General features: G+C 41.0%; 4 protein-coding genes across 8 annotated transcripts; 2 read left to right on the top strand and 2 right to left on the bottom strand.

The window, feature by feature from the left end:
• Positions 1-35: 35 nt before the first annotated feature.
• Positions 36-8,056, top strand: LOC124344489 (G1/S-specific cyclin-D2-like). 2 transcript variants are annotated; one of them, XM_046798040.1, is made up of 5 exons: positions 36-219; positions 3,677-4,325; positions 4,535-4,750; positions 6,138-6,446; positions 6,516-8,056. In XM_046798040.1, exons 2-5 carry the CDS (start codon positions 4,122-4,124, stop codon positions 6,738-6,740), a joined length of 954 nt encoding a protein of 317 aa, XP_046653996.1. In that variant the 5' UTR covers positions 36-219; positions 3,677-4,121; the 3' UTR covers positions 6,741-8,056. The 2 variants fall into 2 exon arrangements, with proteins under 2 accessions (XP_046653996.1, XP_046653997.1); XM_046798041.1 differs by lacking the exon at positions 36-219 and adding an exon at positions 2,157-3,222.
• Positions 8,057-8,913: 857 nt separating this feature from the next.
• LOC124344059 (DENN domain-containing protein 5B-like) lies at positions 8,914-14,989 on the top strand. Of its 3 annotated transcripts, none has more exons than XM_046797455.1 (22): positions 8,914-9,167; positions 9,233-9,345; positions 9,413-9,849; positions 9,923-10,254; positions 10,323-10,501; positions 10,565-10,764; positions 10,820-10,944; positions 11,003-11,193; positions 11,258-11,469; positions 11,540-11,788; positions 11,895-12,078; positions 12,142-12,309; positions 12,395-12,491; positions 12,604-12,639; positions 12,803-12,947; positions 13,022-13,150; positions 13,222-13,343; positions 13,411-13,547; positions 13,611-13,729; positions 13,794-14,287; positions 14,350-14,533; positions 14,602-14,989. In XM_046797455.1, the coding sequence occupies exons 1-22, from the start codon at positions 9,083-9,085 to the stop codon at positions 14,786-14,788; spliced, it is 4,125 nt and encodes a 1,374-aa protein (XP_046653411.1). In that variant the 5' UTR covers positions 8,914-9,082; the 3' UTR covers positions 14,789-14,989. The 3 variants fall into 3 exon arrangements, with proteins under 3 accessions (XP_046653411.1, XP_046653412.1, XP_046653413.1); XM_046797456.1 differs by having other exon boundaries at positions 8,915-9,167; positions 10,832-10,944; XM_046797457.1 differs by lacking the exon at positions 12,604-12,639 and having other exon boundaries at positions 8,915-9,167.
• On the bottom strand, positions 14,870-17,368 carry LOC124344061 (fucose-1-phosphate guanylyltransferase-like). Its single transcript, XM_046797458.1, has 7 exons — positions 17,067-17,368; positions 16,731-16,976; positions 16,446-16,640; positions 16,289-16,372; positions 16,082-16,216; positions 15,718-16,017; positions 14,870-15,655 (listed from the first exon to the last, which is right to left on the bottom strand). The coding sequence occupies exons 1-7, from the start codon at positions 17,125-17,127 to the stop codon at positions 15,036-15,038; spliced, it is 1,641 nt and encodes a 546-aa protein (XP_046653414.1). The 5' UTR covers positions 17,128-17,368; the 3' UTR covers positions 14,870-15,035.
• A 774-nt stretch (positions 17,369-18,142) lies between these two features.
• LOC124344206 lies at positions 18,143-19,508 on the bottom strand. Of its 2 annotated transcripts, XM_046797705.1 has the most exons (4): positions 19,012-19,499; positions 18,886-18,948; positions 18,729-18,821; positions 18,143-18,663 (listed from the first exon to the last, which is right to left on the bottom strand). In XM_046797705.1, the coding sequence occupies exons 1-4, from the start codon at positions 19,286-19,288 to the stop codon at positions 18,188-18,190; spliced, it is 909 nt and encodes a 302-aa protein (XP_046653661.1). In that variant the 5' UTR covers positions 19,289-19,499; the 3' UTR covers positions 18,143-18,187. The 2 variants fall into 2 exon arrangements, with proteins under 2 accessions (XP_046653661.1, XP_046653662.1); XM_046797706.1 differs by lacking the exon at positions 18,886-18,948 and having other exon boundaries at positions 19,012-19,508.
• Positions 19,509-19,510: the final 2 nt, after the last annotated feature.

The following is a 19,510-nucleotide window of genomic DNA, read 5'->3' as shown; positions in this document are numbered from 1 at the left end:
GCGTGTCACGATGAGGGTCGACAGGCAGCGGATATTTCTCAGTTGGGCGCCAGGATTGAGCGAGGAACCACGGGCGCTTAAACCGACTGGACGGGAAACTATACCAGCCATTCGGGGTGTAGTACCACTGCTGGCATCAGCAGCCACCTGTTAAAATTCCCACCTCACCCAACTTTCAGTTACGATCGCGTGTGTGTCAACAGTGTGTTACTACTCGGGGTAAGTTATTTGTTTAAAAGCCTTCCTGCATACTTTTCGCCCTTCGCTACTTGATTGAGAGCTACCACCATATCGTTTTGTTGCTTGGAAGAATCTCGTGTTTGTTCACAGTCGTAAAAGTTCATTCATTTCTCCTGTTTGGTATTGCTGGGTGTGTTTCTGTCGAGAATCAAGAGAAAAATATGACCCATGTGTGTGTGGGGAAAATAAGTCTGTGGGAGAGGGTGAGAAGAAGAAGATGGTTGGAAAAATAAGTTTTTGGGGACGTGTCCACACGTGTTGGCGAAAAAGATGGCGAACATCACACACGTTTCTGCTGTGTTTCGCACAGAGAGACACAGTGCTCACTGTCTGGGTTTTACTTGTTGATTCAACACACAAGACGTTATTTTGTCAAGTTTTTCTTCTTTCCCAAGGTTTTCTCTTTTTTCTTTCTGTTTCGTCTGTGTCTAAAAATCCTTATCTGTTTTCGGTTCGGGTTTTTGTTGGATCAGAGGGCCTAGTAACACAGCCAGAAAGGCGGAAAGACTTGCACACACACACACAAGGTTACATCGCTTGAATGGGTTATGAGGTTAAGAATGTCACTCTCAGTTTTCAGTTGGGTTTGATTGTTTTCTGAAGACTTTTTCCTCAGGAAAGATGCCGACCTGATGTTCGGAAATGACAACATCTCTGTAGATGCCCAAATGCAGACAGAGCTGGGGTGATAAAAACCAACCGGTCAGCCAGTTTGCCTTGGGATTTTCCATTTTTATTTGCCTGTTTATACAAGGACTTCTTTTTCGAAAAAACTTAAAAAAGTTGAAAGAAAAAGGCCCTCTGGAATTCCTCGGCACTGGTCAGTTGAATCACCCCCTCAAGCATACACACATCACCTTAAAAACAGGTTTGACTTTCTCTGTCTTCATGGGCCGTTTTCTTTGTTCTCGACAATCTCGAGCTTTTATTTTTCTGCAAGTAGTTAAAAACATATCTGATTTTAAAAATAAAAGAAGACTTTTTTATTTGGCAAGACTGCTTTTTCGGCGACTGCTATAAAGCTAATGCCGCGCCAGTGTGTTTATATTGGGTTTTTCAATTGGCGACATTGATGGATCAGACATGGAGCGCAGCTCTTAATAATTTATCTCGCTCAAAAACAAACTTGGGGGGAATGACGTTGGACTCGAATGAATGGGTAGGAGGTTATCAGATGAGAGCTGAAGAAAGAATGATCCTGCGAGAGCTTATCAACTAGCGATCCGAGTATACATGTGGGTGGACCTTACGAATCAGTACTAGATTATATTTTAATATAAAAACCTTGGTGATAAGATTGCCTTTGTTGTGTTTTTTTCTTTTAGTTATTCCCCTCTCGACCCAAAAAGTGGGGTGGGGGAACGAGTTCGTTCAATCCGCCAGAGTGGACGACGGGAGCCCAGACAAATTTTCTCGTGTCTATTCCATTCACGTTGGAATAACATGACACGCTGCGGGAGGGTAAAGGAGGCCTATGGGGGAGGCCTATGTAACTAAGGCAGACATGAAAAGCAAACATTTTTTCTTCTTTTCAAACTTCATCCCCTGTGTTCAGTTGTTAAAAAAGGAGAGAAATTCTAGACAGTACACGGAAATATGGGTCGAGATGGGAGAAGGTGGAATCCGAGACGCACAGTACCCCACCAGCATGAGAGTCCGGGAGTTGGGTGGCCGTCGATCCAGACCTCTCCTTCTCTTTCTTCTCTTTTTTTTTTCTGTTATATTAAAAAGTGTGAGAAAAACCGCAAACGGAAATTTTTATTTTTATTTTTCTCTCTAGCTGGTGGCTAGTAGTTAGTTGTTTTGTTTATTGCCCGCACGGCGCAAAGTGAAGCGAGTCTGAGCTCTCTGGCGAGTTGTCGGAACGAATGAATAAAACATGCGTCCTTGGCATTGTTGGGAGGGTTCGTGTGTGTGTGCGGGCCGCCCATCCGTTGGTTGGTTCGTTCGTTCGTTCCTTGTTCAGTTTCACTCGTTTCGGGGTGACGTTATCGTCTCGGCGAGTTCGCGTGAACTTGCGCTTTTTTCACGGCCATCGTCTTTATCTCATCCGCATATCCGGCGGAATGCACCAGTCTACGTGTAAACGAGTTTTGTTGACTGAGCGATAAAAAGTTAAAAACGAAGAAAGATTTTCTCTCTTTTTTCTTCAGCTGAAAAATACCTACCCCCTCACCCCACGGTGCAAAGTTTCTTTTCGACTTTGGTCAAACAGTCTTTTGCCAACTTATCTCACCACAAAGCTTCACCTGGGTTTTGCTGCTGCTGCACCTTGCTTTGTACCGTATCTTATTGTGATATAAACAATCATTTTTGGCGCTATCTTTTTACGCCTGCCCACCATTTTCCGCTCGATTTGCCATCGATAGAAGGTGACCAACAATTACTTGGGAATTTGTGACATACAATGCCGTGTTACATACATTAGTCGTACACACACACAAGAAGGAGCGTGTGAAACTTTTTGGCGCTCATCATTCAGTCGATTACATCGAATGCATACAACTTCAATCCACAGGATAGAATAGGTCACACAAGTTTTTCGACCACCGTCTTTTGTGTGCGCAAAACACCTCCATTTTGTCCTTTGTGTGCCACCATCTCGGGTCCTACATGTTAATAGAGGGGTAGAGAGCTGTAAAGAAGAAGAAGAAAAAAAGAGTGGGTGGATCGAAAAGTCAAGTGTTTCTCAGGCATTTCTTATTTCTTTGACAAGCAGCGCCTTTCTCTCTCTCTCTACCCCCCGAGCTACAGGTCTGTAGGGTCTCTCTCTCAGGACTAGGAGCCGCCAGATTCTGTTCTCTCCCAGTGTCAGTAGGTTCTCTAACTCGGTGGTTGGTGGTTCACTCTGTTCCGACCTCGTGACACTCGTACTACTATTTAGGACACACTGTTGTTTGTTATTGTGAGAGACTTTGCGTGTCGAAACTTCCTCTCTACTACCACCACCGGTATTCACTTCCCTTGACGATTGGCAAACAGGTTGGTTAGCTTATTTATATTTTGCACAATTTGTCTAGTTACCACCATAGGAACAATTTGCCTTGCAAAAGAGTGAAAGCTCATTTTTTTAAATTTTTATCTTCTCTTTACCAAGAGAAGCATAACCAGAGAACTCTTAAGCCACATAGCCAGAGGGCTCCGGCGTTCCATTCCACTTCTCGCTCTTTCTGTCTATGTCTCTCTCTCTCTTATATTATTCTTTCTGTTGTGGAAACGGCCTTCGAATGTTTTCTCAGACCTTTTCTTTGGTCTATCAGAGTGTTGATTTTTATTGCAGAGTCAGGTGGACTCGTGGCATTCAAATTGTGTCCGCTTGTATGGAAGAAAAAAAAAAGAAATTCCCAACCCTTGGTTTCTTTATCAGACAACAGCATCATCATCATCATCATCATCATCATCTTCTCTTCTTTTTTGTTGGATTTCTATTCAATAGATTTTCCAGCAGCTCCAGCCCGCACGGACAACCTTCATTCCCGTCTGCTTCTCTCTTTTTGTGTGTGTTGTTTTCTTCCCAACCTGACGTCATTCCCACGACCCTGGACTGGAAAACATTTTGTACGTGTGTGTGTATGCATGTAGCAACCCGCTGGAAGAAGTAACCGCCGTTAATAGCGAAGTTGTTGCTCCATTGACGCGAAGACCTACCGAGTCGCGGCGCCAAACGAAATTGAAACAACAATAACAACCAGTCAGCTAGCCAGTCTATCCGCCTTGATTCTCTCACCGTCTCAAGTCGCACATAATGCTGCATGTCGGAGCTCGTTAAGAAGGAAACGAGCTCAACTACAAATCCGCATAGACTCCAAGGCGCCTTCCTCGATTGTTAATTCGCTCCTTGCGTCTGCTCTGCTGTGTGAGAAAAAACTACATTCGCAGTCATGGAGGATCTCTTGTGTTGCGAAGCTCAAGTCGATTACGAATGCCGGGCCTACGCCGATCCTGTTTTGCTTAAGGACGAAAGAGTCCTGCAGAATTTACTCTCGTCGGAGGAACGCCACGTCCTTTCTTCATCCTATTTCGATTGCCTCCAGTCTGAGCTGAAACCCCACATGAGGAAAATTGTCACCGAATGGATGCTGGAGGTAGATATATAGCCAACAACTATACACACATATATATATATACATCAATGTCAGTAGTCCCTTGTTTTGTTTGTTTGGGGGGACATTTTCTCCGAGGTAGCCACGACTGATGGCTCCATAGTTATTTGAGTTGCGCTCTTATCTGATCCTTTTTCATTTTTACGGCCCGGCGAGACTCTAACGTGTAATCTCTTGGTCTCTACCTACAGGTTTGCGAAGAGCAGCAATGCCAACCTGACGTCTACTGGTTGGCCGTCAACTACATGGATCGCTTCTTAAGTGTCAGCCCCATCACCAAGAGCCGTCTACAGTTGCTGGGCGCAGTCTGCCTCTTCCTGGCCTCCAAACTCAAAGAAACGACTCCGCTCACAGCCGAAAAGTTGGTCCTCTACACGGATCGCTCCATCAACTACGACGAACTCTGGGTAAACGATCCTACTACTCCTACTAGTGCTAGTTCATTCATTCGTTTGAGCCAACAAAAGCTGTGGCTAACGGATGTTTCACGGGTGATTAGTTTGAATGGAGTTTCTGACTTGCTCCAGTTCACTTGTGTGTTGGCTCGGCAACAAAAGCCCCAAAAAGTTGGTTTTGCCCCGAAGAGGTGGCTACGCAGATTTGGCCAAGCCATTGACTCTTTTGATTCCTTTGTCCATATTTTTCTCTTTTTTAACACCATCATCGAGGAGCTTAATGGGCCGTGTGAGGGGAGAGTGAAAGAAACAATTCTCTGAATGACCTGCTTTTTTCTCTGATGGAGGGTAAAGCGTCTTTTTATAGAGGGGCAGCAGCACTCTACCCAGGGGTCAAGAAGGGTTTGCCCGAGTTCTCTCTATAGAGCTCTAAAGAATGTCTTGTAATAGAAGACCACTTTGACCACACAGGGTATATACATGCTGCTGCTGCTGTTGGTTAGTGGTTTTGATGGTGCACTTGCCGATACAAGACCGTGTGTGTGTGTATATAAACTTTCCCACTTCCTGTTGAGAAAATCGGGTACAGTAATAGACGTACATGGATCTTTTTTATTTATTTCGAGGGCTAGAAAGAAGAAAAAAAACTCGGCTCTAGTCAAATGGTCCCCGCCTACCATCTTTTTCTCCCCCAAAAAAGTTCTTTGTGAAAACGCACACACAGGCCAAGTTGATTTGGTGAGAGCCCCGAGGAGGCGGAGGATTCTATCGGCCCGCGCAGCACGGATGACCTGGAAGAATATCACCCCTCTGAGAGCTAGAGAGAGAGAGAGAGATGGAATATAACTGGACCCCCCCTCTGTTCGTAAAAAATCTTTCCTTCTCGCTCTCTCTCTCATATATAAATATATCTCTCTGCCATGGTGGGTAGGAAAACATGAATCGACACTTTCGGCGCGACTGCATTTGAAGGGATTACATGACCCTCGGCTAGCTCTCTGCTCTCCCGCTCCTCACCCCCTTGGCCGATAGCCTATGAAGAAATGACAGCGGCGACTGGCCGCCACTACTAAATCCTACGGTCCCAACTTCTTTTTTCTCTCCCCTACTGCCGACATTCCTTTAGCTCTGCGGGGGTGCTCTAGATCTTGTCCCCCCCCCCTCTAATTCTCTGATCTATTTCTCCTTTTTCTCTTTGCTGGGAGAGAGACCAATGTGAGATTTAAACACCCAACTCATTAGCAAGCGGCGGCCTGTGTTTTTACAAGGATTTAGGGGAGGCGTGGCTCGAAGGAGCAACAGGTTCACCATCGATCACGTGTGTCGAAAAAGACACAAAGAAGTCCAACACAAAATTTCTCACATTACTAACGAACAAATCTTCTATTTTTGTTTTTAGCAATGGGAATTGTTGGTGTTGAGCCGTCTCAAGTGGGACATTTGCTCCATCACACCACACGACTTTGTCGACCACCTCATGACTCGATTGGATGTCAGCAATCCTTGGGGGCCGGTTAGACGGACTGCACACGGCTACATTGCTTTGTGCGCCCTAGAGTACAAGTTCGCCATGTGTTCGCCCAGCATGATCGCCTCTGCTTGCGTCGTGGCCGCTCTACGAAACGAACTCGATCCGACCATGTCCGCCGCTGATTTGACCGTCAGCGACATCCTCTCCCAGCTGCAAACCATCACCAACATTGAAACCGTGAGTGAATTTAAACTTGTTTCCATCTTGGATCGGTGTGTTTTTAATTCATTCATTCGATTGAATTAGGAAATCTTGCGAGGTTGTTTCGAACAAGTGGACGAATTTCTGCGATCGTTGGCTCCTTCATCAACGCTAATGACTTCGTGTGAGGTCCAATCGAACGCTTCATTGGGTATCGTGTCTTGTTCGACCGAGGCCAACATTCCTTCCAACTCGGCTGCCGCCATCACTTCAAAAAACGAGCATGAGAAAGCCGGAACGCCCACCGACGTCCGGGATATTCATTTTTGAAAAAAACGCAACCCACCCGGGAATGGATGGAGAATTTTTTAAATATTTCCGTTTGCCGCAAAACGGAGCTCCCTTGTACACATTTATTCTATATACATACCAACGAATTATTACCTCTTTTTAAAAAAAATAAAAAAAGACGGGGATAGTTACGAAATCCCTGGACCGAGTTTTAAAGGACGAGAATGTACAATAATGTTCCAATTAAGCAAAAATACTGCCATCTTCATTCCCTTTCCCTGTGCCACACACCACGTCTATATAGCTGTCGCTGCTTCGATCTGTATTTTGTGTTTACAGATTGCAGCAGCCCAACCACAAGAGCCGTCGAATCGACAACATTTGTCGAAACCTTTTTGATAATTCTGCCGTTATATCTTCCACTCAGGAAATCCTCTCGCACAGCACGACCGACACTTTTTCTGCTTCCCGAGTGGTTCCCCCCCCACATCAGCTCTGTTTTCAAATCCTATCATATCCTACACTAGTGTATGGCTTAACATACATACATAATTACGATATATATTACGCTAAGCTCTTAAATAACGAGGTATTGATTCTCCCTCGGCCAAAACCCCCCCCCACATCCTTTTTACCTGCCCCCGTTTGCAATTTCCCTGGGTGTCCTAGTCACAGACAGCAATGTTCCAACATTTTTTAGAAAGAAAAAAAACAAGAGTAAGTGTATCTGTAATGTGAGCCATTGGCCTTTTTTCTTAATTGTTGTATATTATTCAATCGCTAATCTTTTCCCGAGACCATTCAGTTCACTACTGAATTTTTGTGAAACTTGTGTGTAATTTCTCGGTTACCTGAAGAGGTTTACGCTGCACATTATATTATTCCGTTTCCAGTTTTATATTACTGTCAATCTAAAAGTGATGGGAAAACTTAAAAAAGAAAAACATACAAAAAAATGCTAATTGGTAATGTTTGAACGAAATTTCATGTTAAAAGTACACTGCACTGGAGTGTCGTACATATATATCTATTATGTTGTGCCGAGACGAGCCGTTTCGTGTTTTTTTTCGTGAATTTGATGTGTGTAGTTCGTTTTAGTTGAGTCTTTTGTATCATCTTGTGATCAGGTGAAAACGCTTTTGTGTCATTTGATAACGACGTGCATGTTGTATCACTGTCACGCCATTTTTTAAAAAAGAAAATATTAAATCTCCCAATATGTTTGCCCGTTTTTTGGTTTTAAAGTACGAGTACATGCTGGATGCTACCCGTCCTTTTGATTGTGTGTATCCATGCCAACTTTTCTTTGTATACTTTCAGGTACAACAATACATATTATGTATTCCAAACTAAAATACAGGCTTCATCGCTTTTTGGCTAATGGCACTAAAGATGTAAATAACAGCCTTGACATAGAAATTTTGATGTGCCCAAAGTTTAGTGAATCAATGTGACTTTTATGTAGGTTGGATAATAATGTCAACTTATCTAGGTGTGGTCACAACTTCAAAGATTTATTATCGGTTTCGAGATACGAGCAGGTTCTATTCCTCACTTGACACGCAAGTGAGAGGGGAAAAAACATAATTTCGAGGGCAACGCCTTCGTGATTTGAAAAAAGAAAGATTGAAAAGACAAGGTCAATAAAAAAACATAATTGGGTATTAGTCTCAGTATCGTGCAACAATCTGGCTACGAATTAATCATCGTTCATGGTCACAACCTTCAGAAGAAAAAAAGGGAGCACCTTCAGACGTCCCGGTTGTCTGGACGAATCTATCATTGACTTTGTGTGTACGTGTATGTCTGAATATTTTTTTTAAATTGAGTATATTTGTACATGTATTTAAAAACAAAAAAACAAAATATTTTTTTGGCATCAAATATATACGTGCAAACCTTAATCACGAGGACAGAAAAGAATCATTTGTCATTAAAAAAAAAAACTGGATATGAATAATGGAAAGGGTCGCGTTCGGCGCTTGCAAAGTATCGTGACTACTTTTCAAGTTAGACTGTTCTTTTGGCATAATTTGAAATGACATTTTTATGGTTGACATATCCCTGATTTTTATTTGGCTTTTTTTTTTTTTAAAGTTACACGTTACAGACACAATAAATTTTTATTCGGTTTAAAATAATCCCGCTCTTTCGTCTAGATGCGCTTTTTGAAATTGGCAACGCTGAGATCCTGAGCTATTCTAAACAAAAGTGCAGACGACAGCAACAATGAAATTTTACTAAAGCTTCCTCTGTCGAAGGAAAGGCGCTTATTCTATTGTCGTCTCCAAGTTTAATCTTCTTTCGTCTCAAGTTTCCTGTGTTCATTTCAGTATGTTTTTGTGCACCAAGTCTAGTTATTTTACTCATCTACTTGCATAATGAATAGCTCAACCCAAGTGAATAATGTTTTTGATTATTTTGTTGTGTGTGGGCTCGACTCGACGCGAGGCTTAGTCCCCAATAGTAAGTAGACCTTGACATCTTATAACCTACATATTAAAAATTATATTTTATGTTGGCCACCACAGATGAGCACAATGCCCTATCAGGCCCATTGGAAGCTACTTATTGCCCGCAAGTTTTAGCTCACTACCCAGAGAATGTAGCCTGGAATCTATTTGATGGCGCTGCTGTCACCACGGTTTGTTCTTTTTCACCATATCCAGTTCAAAACAATTGCTAACAGATCAATATTTCACCTTGTTTAGCTATGTATGCCGTCAGGAGTCCATTTCTCATGTGTTCCAAAAGAATCTCATGATAAAAATAAAGAACCTCACTTTCATCCTTTCATAATAACCAAGGAGAACGGATCTAGAGTTTATGGATTTTCCTTGGTGTTTAATGAAGAAGTTGTTGACGATTCAATCATCAATGCAGTTAGCTCTCTGCAGAAAATGCACGCAGCACAGATTGTTGAAATTGCGCCCAGATCCAATTTAGAAGTCTTTGAAGATCCTGCCACAAGCTCGAAATCCTTACCTAGGCATTTTAAAGTTAACAACACCCGTCTATACGACAAAGCCAAGTGCACAGCAAAATTCGATGTCCTTCGCGATTCATTATTGGTTGCCAAGTGCATCTGTCTTATAGGACAGTACCCGGCTGTTGATGCCGCTAGAAATTTTCTGTTAAATTTCTACAGGTATGATTTAATGCTGTCGTGGTTTTCAATTGACATTTTAATATATAAGAATTGTGTATTTTTCAAAAATCAGACTGGCAGTGCATTCCTCAGAATTATCTACTTCGGGCGACCACCCTTTGTCCATGCTGAGTCCAGAATCCTATATCTATTACTTGTTGTTCTCCATTCCTTTACCCAGTCCTAATCAGTGCATAGTCATTCCCAACGTTCCGGCTCTGGAGTGGACTCAGTCATCAACCGCTGCGAGTTCTACCCTTATCTTTCAACGTCCATCCGTTCACTCTGAACTTCCTTTGTTCGAATACGAGATCGGCCAGGTCATTGATCTACTAGGGATCGACCATCTCATCCAATTATGGACTTGTTTACTACTTGAGACCCAAGTGCTAATCCACTCTCATGGTAAGACCTTTAATTGTTCTCTACGAACGTCTTTAATTCGGGATACTAATCCTTTTCCATTTTTCCAGATTTTAATAGATTGATGCTGGTAGCTGAGTCTTTGACAACACTTTTATTTCCATTCTCTTGGCCTCATGTCTACGTCCCCATCTTGCCGGATGCCATGGAAAACTTCCTCGATGCTCCGGTACCTTTCCTAATGGGATTACGGTCTCTTCCTTCTGACGACGCTCGCATTCCTTCAGAGGTACAATTTACTTATCGAACTGACAACTGTCTTTAACTAAAATCACTTGTTAATTTTTTCTAGGCTAATTTGTGCATGGTGGACATTGATAATGATCGAATTACCATACCGGAAGATCTGCCCTCTTTTCCGCAGCACAAAGAGTTGGCAGATGAGTTGAGAGAGGTGCTTACCAAATTACAACAGACTCCAACCACTACACATTCGTCATCTTCGTCTTACAATAAACAGGCCCCAAACACTAACATACAATCTTCATCCTCGTAGGAGAGAATAATTTTCTTAATTGTTTTCTTCTCTTCATCTAACGTTTTTAAGTTATTTGCACAGAAACAAACAACGCCAATCGTGGTCTCCAATGGCGCTGGCAAGTGGATCCAATGCTTCTGTTCTGGAACGATCGGAAGCTTTTCAAAAGATTTCTGCCATCGCTAAACGCACGGGTGTGAATTCGAATATGTCTGCCATAAAACATTTTCCCTAATCCTATTATGTTTGTAGGCGTGTTCAGTGAAGATACTAAATGTGTTTCCATGAATGGCGGTATGGAATCGCAACCCGTTATGGTTACTAGCGATTTGGAACGCTACCTACGAGTGCAAATAGTCAATAACGCTATTCGCGAAATTTTCTTGAACCAATTTGCTCACATGTTTTCCGTTTATGAATACTTCTTTAACCAACCCAATCAGGTAGTAAAAATTTATACTGCTTGCTTCACGATCCGCGGTGTTTTGAAATCATTTTGCGTCATAGGATATGGATTCTTGGCTATCAAACAGAGACCAAGTTCATCCGTTTGATAAAACGACTTTTCTGTCGGATCAACCCGGACCGCATCTCCGGTTCATGTCGTGTTTCCTGGAAAGTCAAATGTTTGCTAACTTCATTGATGCCAAAGTTCTGGCCAATTATGGTCAATACAGCCACTCTGTTCGCGTGTTGGACGCACGTATCAAACTTTTGAAGTAAAGCCCTCTATAAATAGCCCATCGGTTTTTTTTCCCCCCATTTTTATAAATATCCATTGGTTTTTAGGGATGGATACGGTGACTCCATGGTTCGTACGCCAGGCTACGAGCCTTGCACCTGGTACGAACAGACAGCTGCATTACTGGAACGGCGTCTTTTGAAACCGATGATGAATGTGGTTACACCCAGCGAAATACTCACCAATATGGATGAAAGACCAACCACTAAGAAGCAGAAAACCAATAAATTTTATCCGGGCTTTCCTAGTCTAAATAGTTCTATGCTGACCACTGCCCCCTGTTATGAGACCATCGGGTAATTGCTTGGTTTGATTTCAATCGATACATTTGCAATGGGATTTCCCTTTAATTTCGCCACCTGATAATCTTGGGATTTTTTATTTGTTGTCGATGATGAGCAGGAAGAAAGGAGAGAAATCGCGGCGGAAGGAGAAGCCGACACTACAGAAATCCTACTCTATTGGATTCGAATCAAGTGGGATAGCAGAAACGATACGTGATAGTAATAACCTTGCAGTACCAATTGCTCCACGGCCGGCTGTGATTGCTCAGGGCAACTGGAAATTCGTCGAACAACTTCTACAAGTATCTCCGTTAATCTTTCATCAGCTTCAAATTAGAAACTCAGAAATGATTTGCATTTTCTAGGAGTGCAAGACTAAAACCAAGCGCTTGTTGGTGGGGAAAATGGGAAGCGAGGCTTTTGAATTGGGTCATGGACAAGTATCGGTCTCTGGTGTCGAAGATAACACGTTGATTGCTGGACTCTGTGATCTGTTAGAACGTGTTTGGGCACACGGACTGCAAACTAAACAAGTAATTATTCGAGAAAAAAAAATACTGAAGTTTCGTAATTTTATCCTCTATACTTCTATGAATTCACTGATATATTTAACTAAAGGGTAAATCGGCGCTCTGGTCACACATCCTTCATTATCACGATCAGAAAACAGCGCCGACGGTCAACAATCCAGTTAAAGCTTCTAGTCAAGCCCCAGGTATGATTTGCTTCCCTCTCACATACACTAACCAATTGAACTACAATAAAACAATATTGACTAATATTCTACTAATCTATGACTCAATAATAACATTATTTCCGAAATGCAGCTTATGCATTTGTCACATTGAGGAAAAGATTGCGGAGTAAGTTTCTCTTAAATTGTCAATCAGTTTCAAGGTTCAGATTTGGTTATTTTCCCTGTAGTTCCGTTGAATCCATTGAGTTTTCCTGCAAATATTTTTATCAGCTTCAATGTACATTCGTGCAATCAATTAAAATACTGTTTTATTGTCTATAACTTAACAGATCTTTCGGCACCTTCGTACGATGGCGATGGCGGTGGCGGTTTAGTGAATCGAAGTCGCACTAGCCATTCAGTCGATAACAGCCGTGCTGGCAATGCGCCCAACCGCATGAAACCTTTGCCGGAATCGTTGATCTTTGATATGAGGTGAACACATCAAATCTTTCCTTTCTATTTACGAACCGATTTATGAACCGTTCCAACTTTTCCTTGATGCGCAGGAATGTTCAAAACATGGCAGACATTAAAACCCACTTGGGTTATGCACGCGCTTGGGTGCGATTGTGCTTAGAAAAGAAGCTACTTTACGTACATTTAACCACTCTCCTGTCAGAAGAAAGTCTCCTAAGGTAAACTATTGATACAAATAGTCTGTATTCTAGATTCAGCACAATATTGCAAGCACATTTTATTCTTTAAGGACTTTGTATAAACGCTACGCGTTTTTGCGTTGCGAGGACGAGCGTAACCTCTTCTTGACATACCTACTAACACTCAACGCTGCGGACTATCATTCTTTTACACATACATACACCAGCACTGGTATTAGCACGTTTAATTAAGTGTGGTTCCTACTGCTTTGTATGACATAATGGAATTTATTTTACAGTGATAACGTACCGTGTTTTGATCGTCCAAGCAAAGTCAAACATGTCGACTTGTCGCCCTTACCTTTTGCTAAGCGGGACGTTAGCTGACACTCAGGCCCTCTATTTTGCAAACGACCGTCTGGAACTTCTCTTTCAGGTAGCTTTCAAACTTTTTCCAATTAAATATGAATTTTATTCTTAAACTGCTACATTTTTTTAGCATAAAAACCTCGGAATACTCACCACTGTCCGAATTGGTCTTGAAGATCAAATTGGCAATAGCCGTTGGTTAATTGATCATGTCATTGTGCGGAATGAAATTACTGGCCGTGCTTTTAAGTAATGAACATTTCTTTCTTTTCATCGTGTATCATTGTTTTTAATCGTTGTCTTATTGGATCAGATTTCCGTGTGGACTTTGGCTTGGTAAGGACATCGAGGATGGATCCACGGAACGTTTACTAGTCGCGGCACCATACGACTGCAGCACAATGTGTGGGTCAGATTTAGGATCCATCGATCCTTCAAGTCATGGCAACGGTTCGCCAGCTCACAATACAGGTGGACCGGTGGGTTCACGCACTCGGTCGCCTAGTGCAACCCGTGCCGAAAGTTCGCTCACTAGTTCGCTTACAAATTTAGCCGGAAATCTCAATATCAACCTAAAAGGTGCTGGCACTCGTCGTAAATTTACAGAGTCTGAAATGCAGTGTCTGTTGGGTGAGGCCGTGAATAATCTTATAAAGTATTATCTCGAGCCAACGGGTGAACGAGGTAATGTTACCGCACTTCTATGCGGTGAGTCAGGATTGGTACCTTGCCTAGAGCTGGTCTTGCACCACGGATTCCGCTCTTCTAGATATTTTACTCGCAATCTATACCTGTGGGATTACTTGCGTAAGTCAAGACAAATCTTTCTGCCGTTTCCAACTTTGCTACATTACCTTGATTTTTTACAGTGCAAGTCCGAGATTGTTACACCCAAGATCCACGTTCTGTAACAAGTGTGAGAGACTATGCAGACCCGTCGTCTGATCGACCCGCTCGCCGCTGGTTGTGCGATATCATCGGAAAGATTCAGCATTACGGGCATTCACTTGGAAAACGAGACAAGCAACAACTATTCCTTTGTCTTGCAGCAAGGTATGTAGATCTTTTGCCTTTGAACCTTTTAATCAATCCCAGACTCTTACTCTCGAATGCTTTAAAAGAGATAGGATGCTCCATCGGATTATTGGTCCTTTGGCGTCATGTTCGTCCACGTTGACACACTATGATGAGAATTCCTACTTGAGGGACAAGCGCTTACGCGACTACCTACAACCTCTCTTGCAAACTCTAAGCGAAGAAAAGGTAAAAATTATTCTCGAAGCATCCATTACGCGGGGCATCGATTAGATTTTAATGAATAACTATTCCTCGAGAGAAAATTCGCGATACATTTTATACGTATTCTGTTTTGATTTAAATGTGTAGATAGACTGGGTAAATTTGTCTGTTTATTTTACAATTTCAAGCGAAATGTTCCAATATGATTAATGGGTAACATATGTACGTGTCTGGTCTGGTGAATACACCGAATAGTCGTCGAAAACGTAACATTCTGGTAGACTTTCACTTTGTTGTATTAATATTCAGCGAACTTTTAGGTTAACATATGGAAATTTATCTTCCGTGAAACATTTACTCTGTGCTGCATCATTGCTGGTATGTCTTTCTTTTGAACTATGTCTTCCATGCTAAAACGCTGCAGTTTTCTCATTTCCTTGGACTCGGCATGTTCTAGCAAGTTTGTTACGCTTCTCCAGGTTGCGGTAAATGATTGACTCATTGTCTCGTGAGCTTCAAACAATTTGGCCTGCCACTGCGTAGAAGTTGTGGACGCCAAACTAGTGCCTTTCCATCCATGACTCTGCTCTATGGTTCCTTTCAAGTCATCATCGACTCGAAAGGCAATAGTGACGTAGAGCACCGAATTTTCTTGCTTCACTGCTGCAGTGTGAAACATCCAGCCAGACGGAATTACGTTAATCACCGGATCATCAATCAGACAATGACTGACAATAGTCCGCTGCTCGCAGATAATCGGTACATTTACAATGCAACTATCCATAATACTATCTTTCATCATCTTGGCATCTGCTTCTATGTAGGACAGAGTTACAATTCCTTGAATTCTAGATGGATTGCTGAGGAATGATTGAACGCGTAGTTTCATCCCCAACGTCTGGAATAGTTCGGATGCAGGATTCAGATTTTCCAGATCTAGAAATAGTACAGAGTTGATGTATTTCGAGCACACACACAAACGGGTAAATAATACTTACATTCTGGCATAGTTCCTAAATGGTAGAAATGCGATCGCTCCAAGATCAGAATGTTCAGCGATGTATCTCCGAAATGACTAGCAATTTTGCGTTTGATTGTCGAGGAATTAGAAACATTTTTCCAATACAGTTTTTGTTCGGCAGGACGAGATCCCATGCAGGCTAGAAAATCGCCGTATATACACGTTTCGTTGCGGTAGAGATCCTCACATTCCTCAGCAAACGCCACCATTTTCCTCACGAGTCCTGGTCCGCACCAAAACATGCTGTCGGTATATACTCTTTCCTCTTCATTATGGCCTTCAGAAAAGATTTTTTTGTAAAGCGCGATAAAGCGCAACTTGAATCTGACTTTAATTCTCACCAAATTTAAATAAAGCCTTTTTTGTTTCCATAGTGACATAATTAGGTTTCTGTAAAACTTCAAGGCAAGGGCTTAGCCTACAATTCTCCTCATTTCTACACCACTCTGGAAGCACGTACACACCATGCGTATTTCCTAATTTCAGAATGGAAATACTAATTTTAATTTTTTTAAATAATTTCTAAATTATGATTTAAGAGCTCCTACCTATTGCAATAGTGGATGGATGACCAATGGCTACAATTCCATCGTCATCCAGTTGGTTAAACTTTTCTTCAAGACTTTCAAGACCTGAGATATGAAAAATTATGTAATACTAAATAGGCCAAATGAGAAAAAAGGAGAAGAATTATTGAACAATTACCTTCCAAACAAAAAGTTTCTATATCATCAGAAGCACAAATAAATATTCCTCCATTTTTCATCAGTTTAAGAAAAGGTGAAGTAATAATAAATTTTAAATTTAGAAGTGTTATTGCTTTTCCTTCAACTTCTAGTGGCAATGGACAAAATAACTTTCCAGTACAGCTTAAATTTGGTAATCTTTTACTAGATCCCCCTAAAATATACAGATATTTTTGTAAAGAAGTGATAAGTAATAAAATAAATAGTATTAACTGAAACATGTAAGTAACATCTCAATTCCTACCAGCATGACTAATCCAAATTTTCATCTGAAATAGATCATTGGCAAAAAGTTTTTTTAAATGTTTCAGAATATGAAAGGTAGATCCACCCGACCCCAAAGCATATCCAGGACAATCAGCAATGACTAAATATTTAGTAGCCCTTGGTATTTCTCCATTTTCCAGTTTCTCATCAATTTGCTGTTGGAAACATTCTTTTTGTTCTTCATCTCCGGCAGATATGACTACACAATCCCAAAAACCATCGTCTAAACAGATAAAAGGTAAAATGTTAAACAATTTCACTGACTTGTGATAATTTGTGTGATGGATGAAGTTTTTACTTGTTAAAAACTAACCTAAAGATGTTTTGTTAAAGTTTTCCGCTAACTGAACCATGTACTTCTGGATTCGTTCCATTTTTGTGACTGTTGTAGCATTTTCCAGGACGACGTAGGCTTAGTAACTTTGCCACGTAAACACTTTAAACAGTCCAAATTTCATATTTCAGGTAAAAACACAGATGTTTATTGACGTATTCAAAACATGGGAATTCAGAGACCCCTGGAGGGTGTTAGAGAAAGATAACACGGGTAATTTATCGGACTTCGGATATGATTCTGAGCCTAAACCTTTGGGAAACGAAGTTATTTACTGATACAGATTTCTGCAATTAAATATGTTTTAATTTTTGATGAAAAAAGCGAACTGTAGTAATCATTTTCATCACAGGTAATGTGTCGTGTCCCGTGTGGTTCACTGGTTCTGTTGAGTGTTGACGGAGTTTGAATTGCAAAACAACGAACTCTTATAGACATACCATGGACATACTGCAATTAGCGAACTCTTTCATTTTCATAGAGGCATTCGCACTTAATTATTTATGGTCCAAAATTTAATTACAGTCGTCGCAAGCCCGCAGCTGCCTGAGACAATGAATTGGGTGAGGCAAAGATTAGATTTCCTGCAATCCTTGCAAAATTCTAATTAATAAAAACTTTGAATAACTTTAAAGCTATTTAATATGCATGATTTGTATCTAGCAAGTTCGCAAGTCTTCGAATTTCGGTTAGAGCGGTTGCATTTGCATGCAACTTGCAATCAGAGCTATAGATACCTGGTCAGTTCATGGCTGTGTTGGCTTCCTTATCCCGATTTCAGGGTAAACGTAAGCCGATTTGGAAGAATGAATGAGCGCCTCTAGTGAGTGTGTCAGCTACTACGTGAAGCCAGCCAATCAGGAAGGGTCTATGAAAAACTCATTGGCCAATCACAGCTTACTTTTCTACAAGAAGTAAACAATAATAAAAAGGAACAAGTATCCAACTGTCAAACCTCTTAAGTCTTTTCTAAGTGTCCAAACATTCTTACATTTTATTGTTTGGTTGTGTAAATTGTTTATTCTTTCTAAGTGTCCAAACATTCTTACATTTTATTGTTTGGTTGTGTAAACTGTTTATTGTTCCGTTGACATTATACATTACTTCTTGTTTTGAAAATGTACACTTTTCACATTATAATTTCCATTTGGTAGTTGATCCATCGAAATGCAAAAAATCATTTGTTTAATTTGATCAAAAGACCATATCCAATTCTTTGGTACCATTGATGAAGTTACTAGTGACTGAAATGTCACAAAATTAGACTTGAAATTAGTAGAGCTTGCTTCCATAGAAGGTGATGTAACTGTCGAATCTTCAATGACAACAGCAACATTTTCGTTCATTACATCAGGAAGTGGATCAAAAATTGCTTCTTCAGCAGCCTGGTGAGTGTCCATTGATTCTTGAATAGTAGAGGTAGCTTCCATAGAAGGCGATGCAACTGTCGTATCTTCCATGACAACAGCAAGATTTTCTTTGATTGAATCTGGAAGTGGATCAAAAATTAATTCTTCAGCAGCCTGGGGAATGTTGATTGATTCTTGAATAGTAGAGGTAACTTCCATGGAGGGTGCTATAAGATAAAATTTAAAGCAATTGCTCTTCAAAATAAAATGTAAAGAGAACTATTATCAATACCTGTACTGTCAAATTTTTTTCTCTTTGACGTAGTAGGTATTTTGTCTACTTTTGGTCGTTTCCTTACTGATGCATTGCTAGCATTTGCTTCCACTACAATACATATTTAAGAATTGCGTTATTTGATATTAAACAAAATAAACATATTTAAAAATACCATTAAGGTTATTTCTCCATTTGAAACCATCAACATTTTGCATTGCTTGTCGACTAGGTGTATCTAAAATGAAAATGGTTCAGTTTCTGTGCTTTACAGATTATACAGGAAATATAATATCAATACCATTTATCAGAAAATGTTTGGGAATTGCTCCAGCATTACGATTCCTACGTTTGAAAGGATGGAACACGTTCAAAATTTCAATCCCTGATTTAAAGTCACTTTCGTCAAAATGACGGCAGCAAATACGTGAGGTGCTCGTCAAATTGCTACATGGAATTAGTTCTTGCCATTTTGATAATGAAGTTTTAGGAATTGTAAACAGGGTAACCTCGTTTTCTTTTTGATTTCCTTTGTAATATGTTGTTTTACAACCAGGAACAGCACACCTGCCAACCATTTTTACAGAAATTATGGTTAGGCTTCATTCACGTAATACACGATGATGGCCGCCGTATTCACATATTACACAAAAATGGCCGCCGAAAGTATTCAACGTCTTATCACTAGATGGCGCTGATTCATTCTTCCACTTCACAACTTCTGACAAGCTCCGCCCTAAAACCCCCTGAAAATCGGCTTACGTTTACCCTGAATCCGGGATAGGGAAGCCAACACAGCC

The sequence above is a fragment of the Daphnia pulicaria genome, chromosome 6 (assembly GCF_021234035.1).
Source record: "Daphnia pulicaria isolate SC F1-1A chromosome 6, SC_F0-13Bv2, whole genome shotgun sequence".
Taxonomy (NCBI): Eukaryota; Metazoa; Arthropoda; class Branchiopoda; order Diplostraca; family Daphniidae; genus Daphnia; species Daphnia pulicaria.
The sequence above is the reverse complement of the archived record's forward strand: the minus strand, read 5'-3'. Positions and strand labels throughout refer to the sequence as shown.

Bases quoted from the DNA above. Each gene is read 5' to 3' on its own strand.
- LOC124344489 (XM_046798040.1), top strand. From the start codon at position 4,122: ATGGAGGATCTCTTGTGTTGCGAAGCTCAAGTCGATTACGAATGCCGG. The intron at 4,326-4,534 runs GTAGATATATAG...CTCTACCTACAG, and splicing joins TCACCGAATGGATGCTGGAG to GTTTGCGAAGAGCAGCAATG. The intron at 6,447-6,515 runs GTGAGTGAATTT...CGATTGAATTAG, and splicing joins CCATCACCAACATTGAAACC to GAAATCTTGCGAGGTTGTTT.
- LOC124344206 (XM_046797705.1), bottom strand. From the start codon at position 19,288: ATGGTTGGCAGGTGTGCTGTTCCTGGTTGTAAAACAACATATTACAAA. The intron at 18,822-18,885 runs GTATTTTTAAAT...TATGTATTGTAG, and splicing joins ATGGAGAAATAACCTTAATG to TGGAAGCAAATGCTAGCAAT. The intron at 18,664-18,728 runs GTATTGATAATA...TTTATCTTATAG, and splicing joins AAAAAAATTTGACAGTACAG to CACCCTCCATGGAAGTTACC.
- LOC124344059 (XM_046797455.1), top strand. From the start codon at position 9,083: ATGAATAGCTCAACCCAAGTGAATAATGTTTTTGATTATTTTGTTGTG. The intron at 9,346-9,412 runs GTTTGTTCTTTT...CACCTTGTTTAG, and splicing joins ATGGCGCTGCTGTCACCACG to CTATGTATGCCGTCAGGAGT. The intron at 10,255-10,322 runs GTAAGACCTTTA...CCATTTTTCCAG, and splicing joins AGTGCTAATCCACTCTCATG to ATTTTAATAGATTGATGCTG.
- LOC124344061 (XM_046797458.1), bottom strand. From the start codon at position 17,127: ATGGAACGAATCCAGAAGTACATGGTTCAGTTAGCGGAAAACTTTAAC. The intron at 16,217-16,288 runs GTAGGAGCTCTT...TTCTGAAATTAG, and splicing joins TCCATCCACTATTGCAATAG to GAAATACGCATGGTGTGTAC. The intron at 15,656-15,717 runs GTAAGTATTATT...TACTATTTCTAG, and splicing joins TTTAGGAACTATGCCAGAAT to ATCTGGAAAATCTGAATCCT.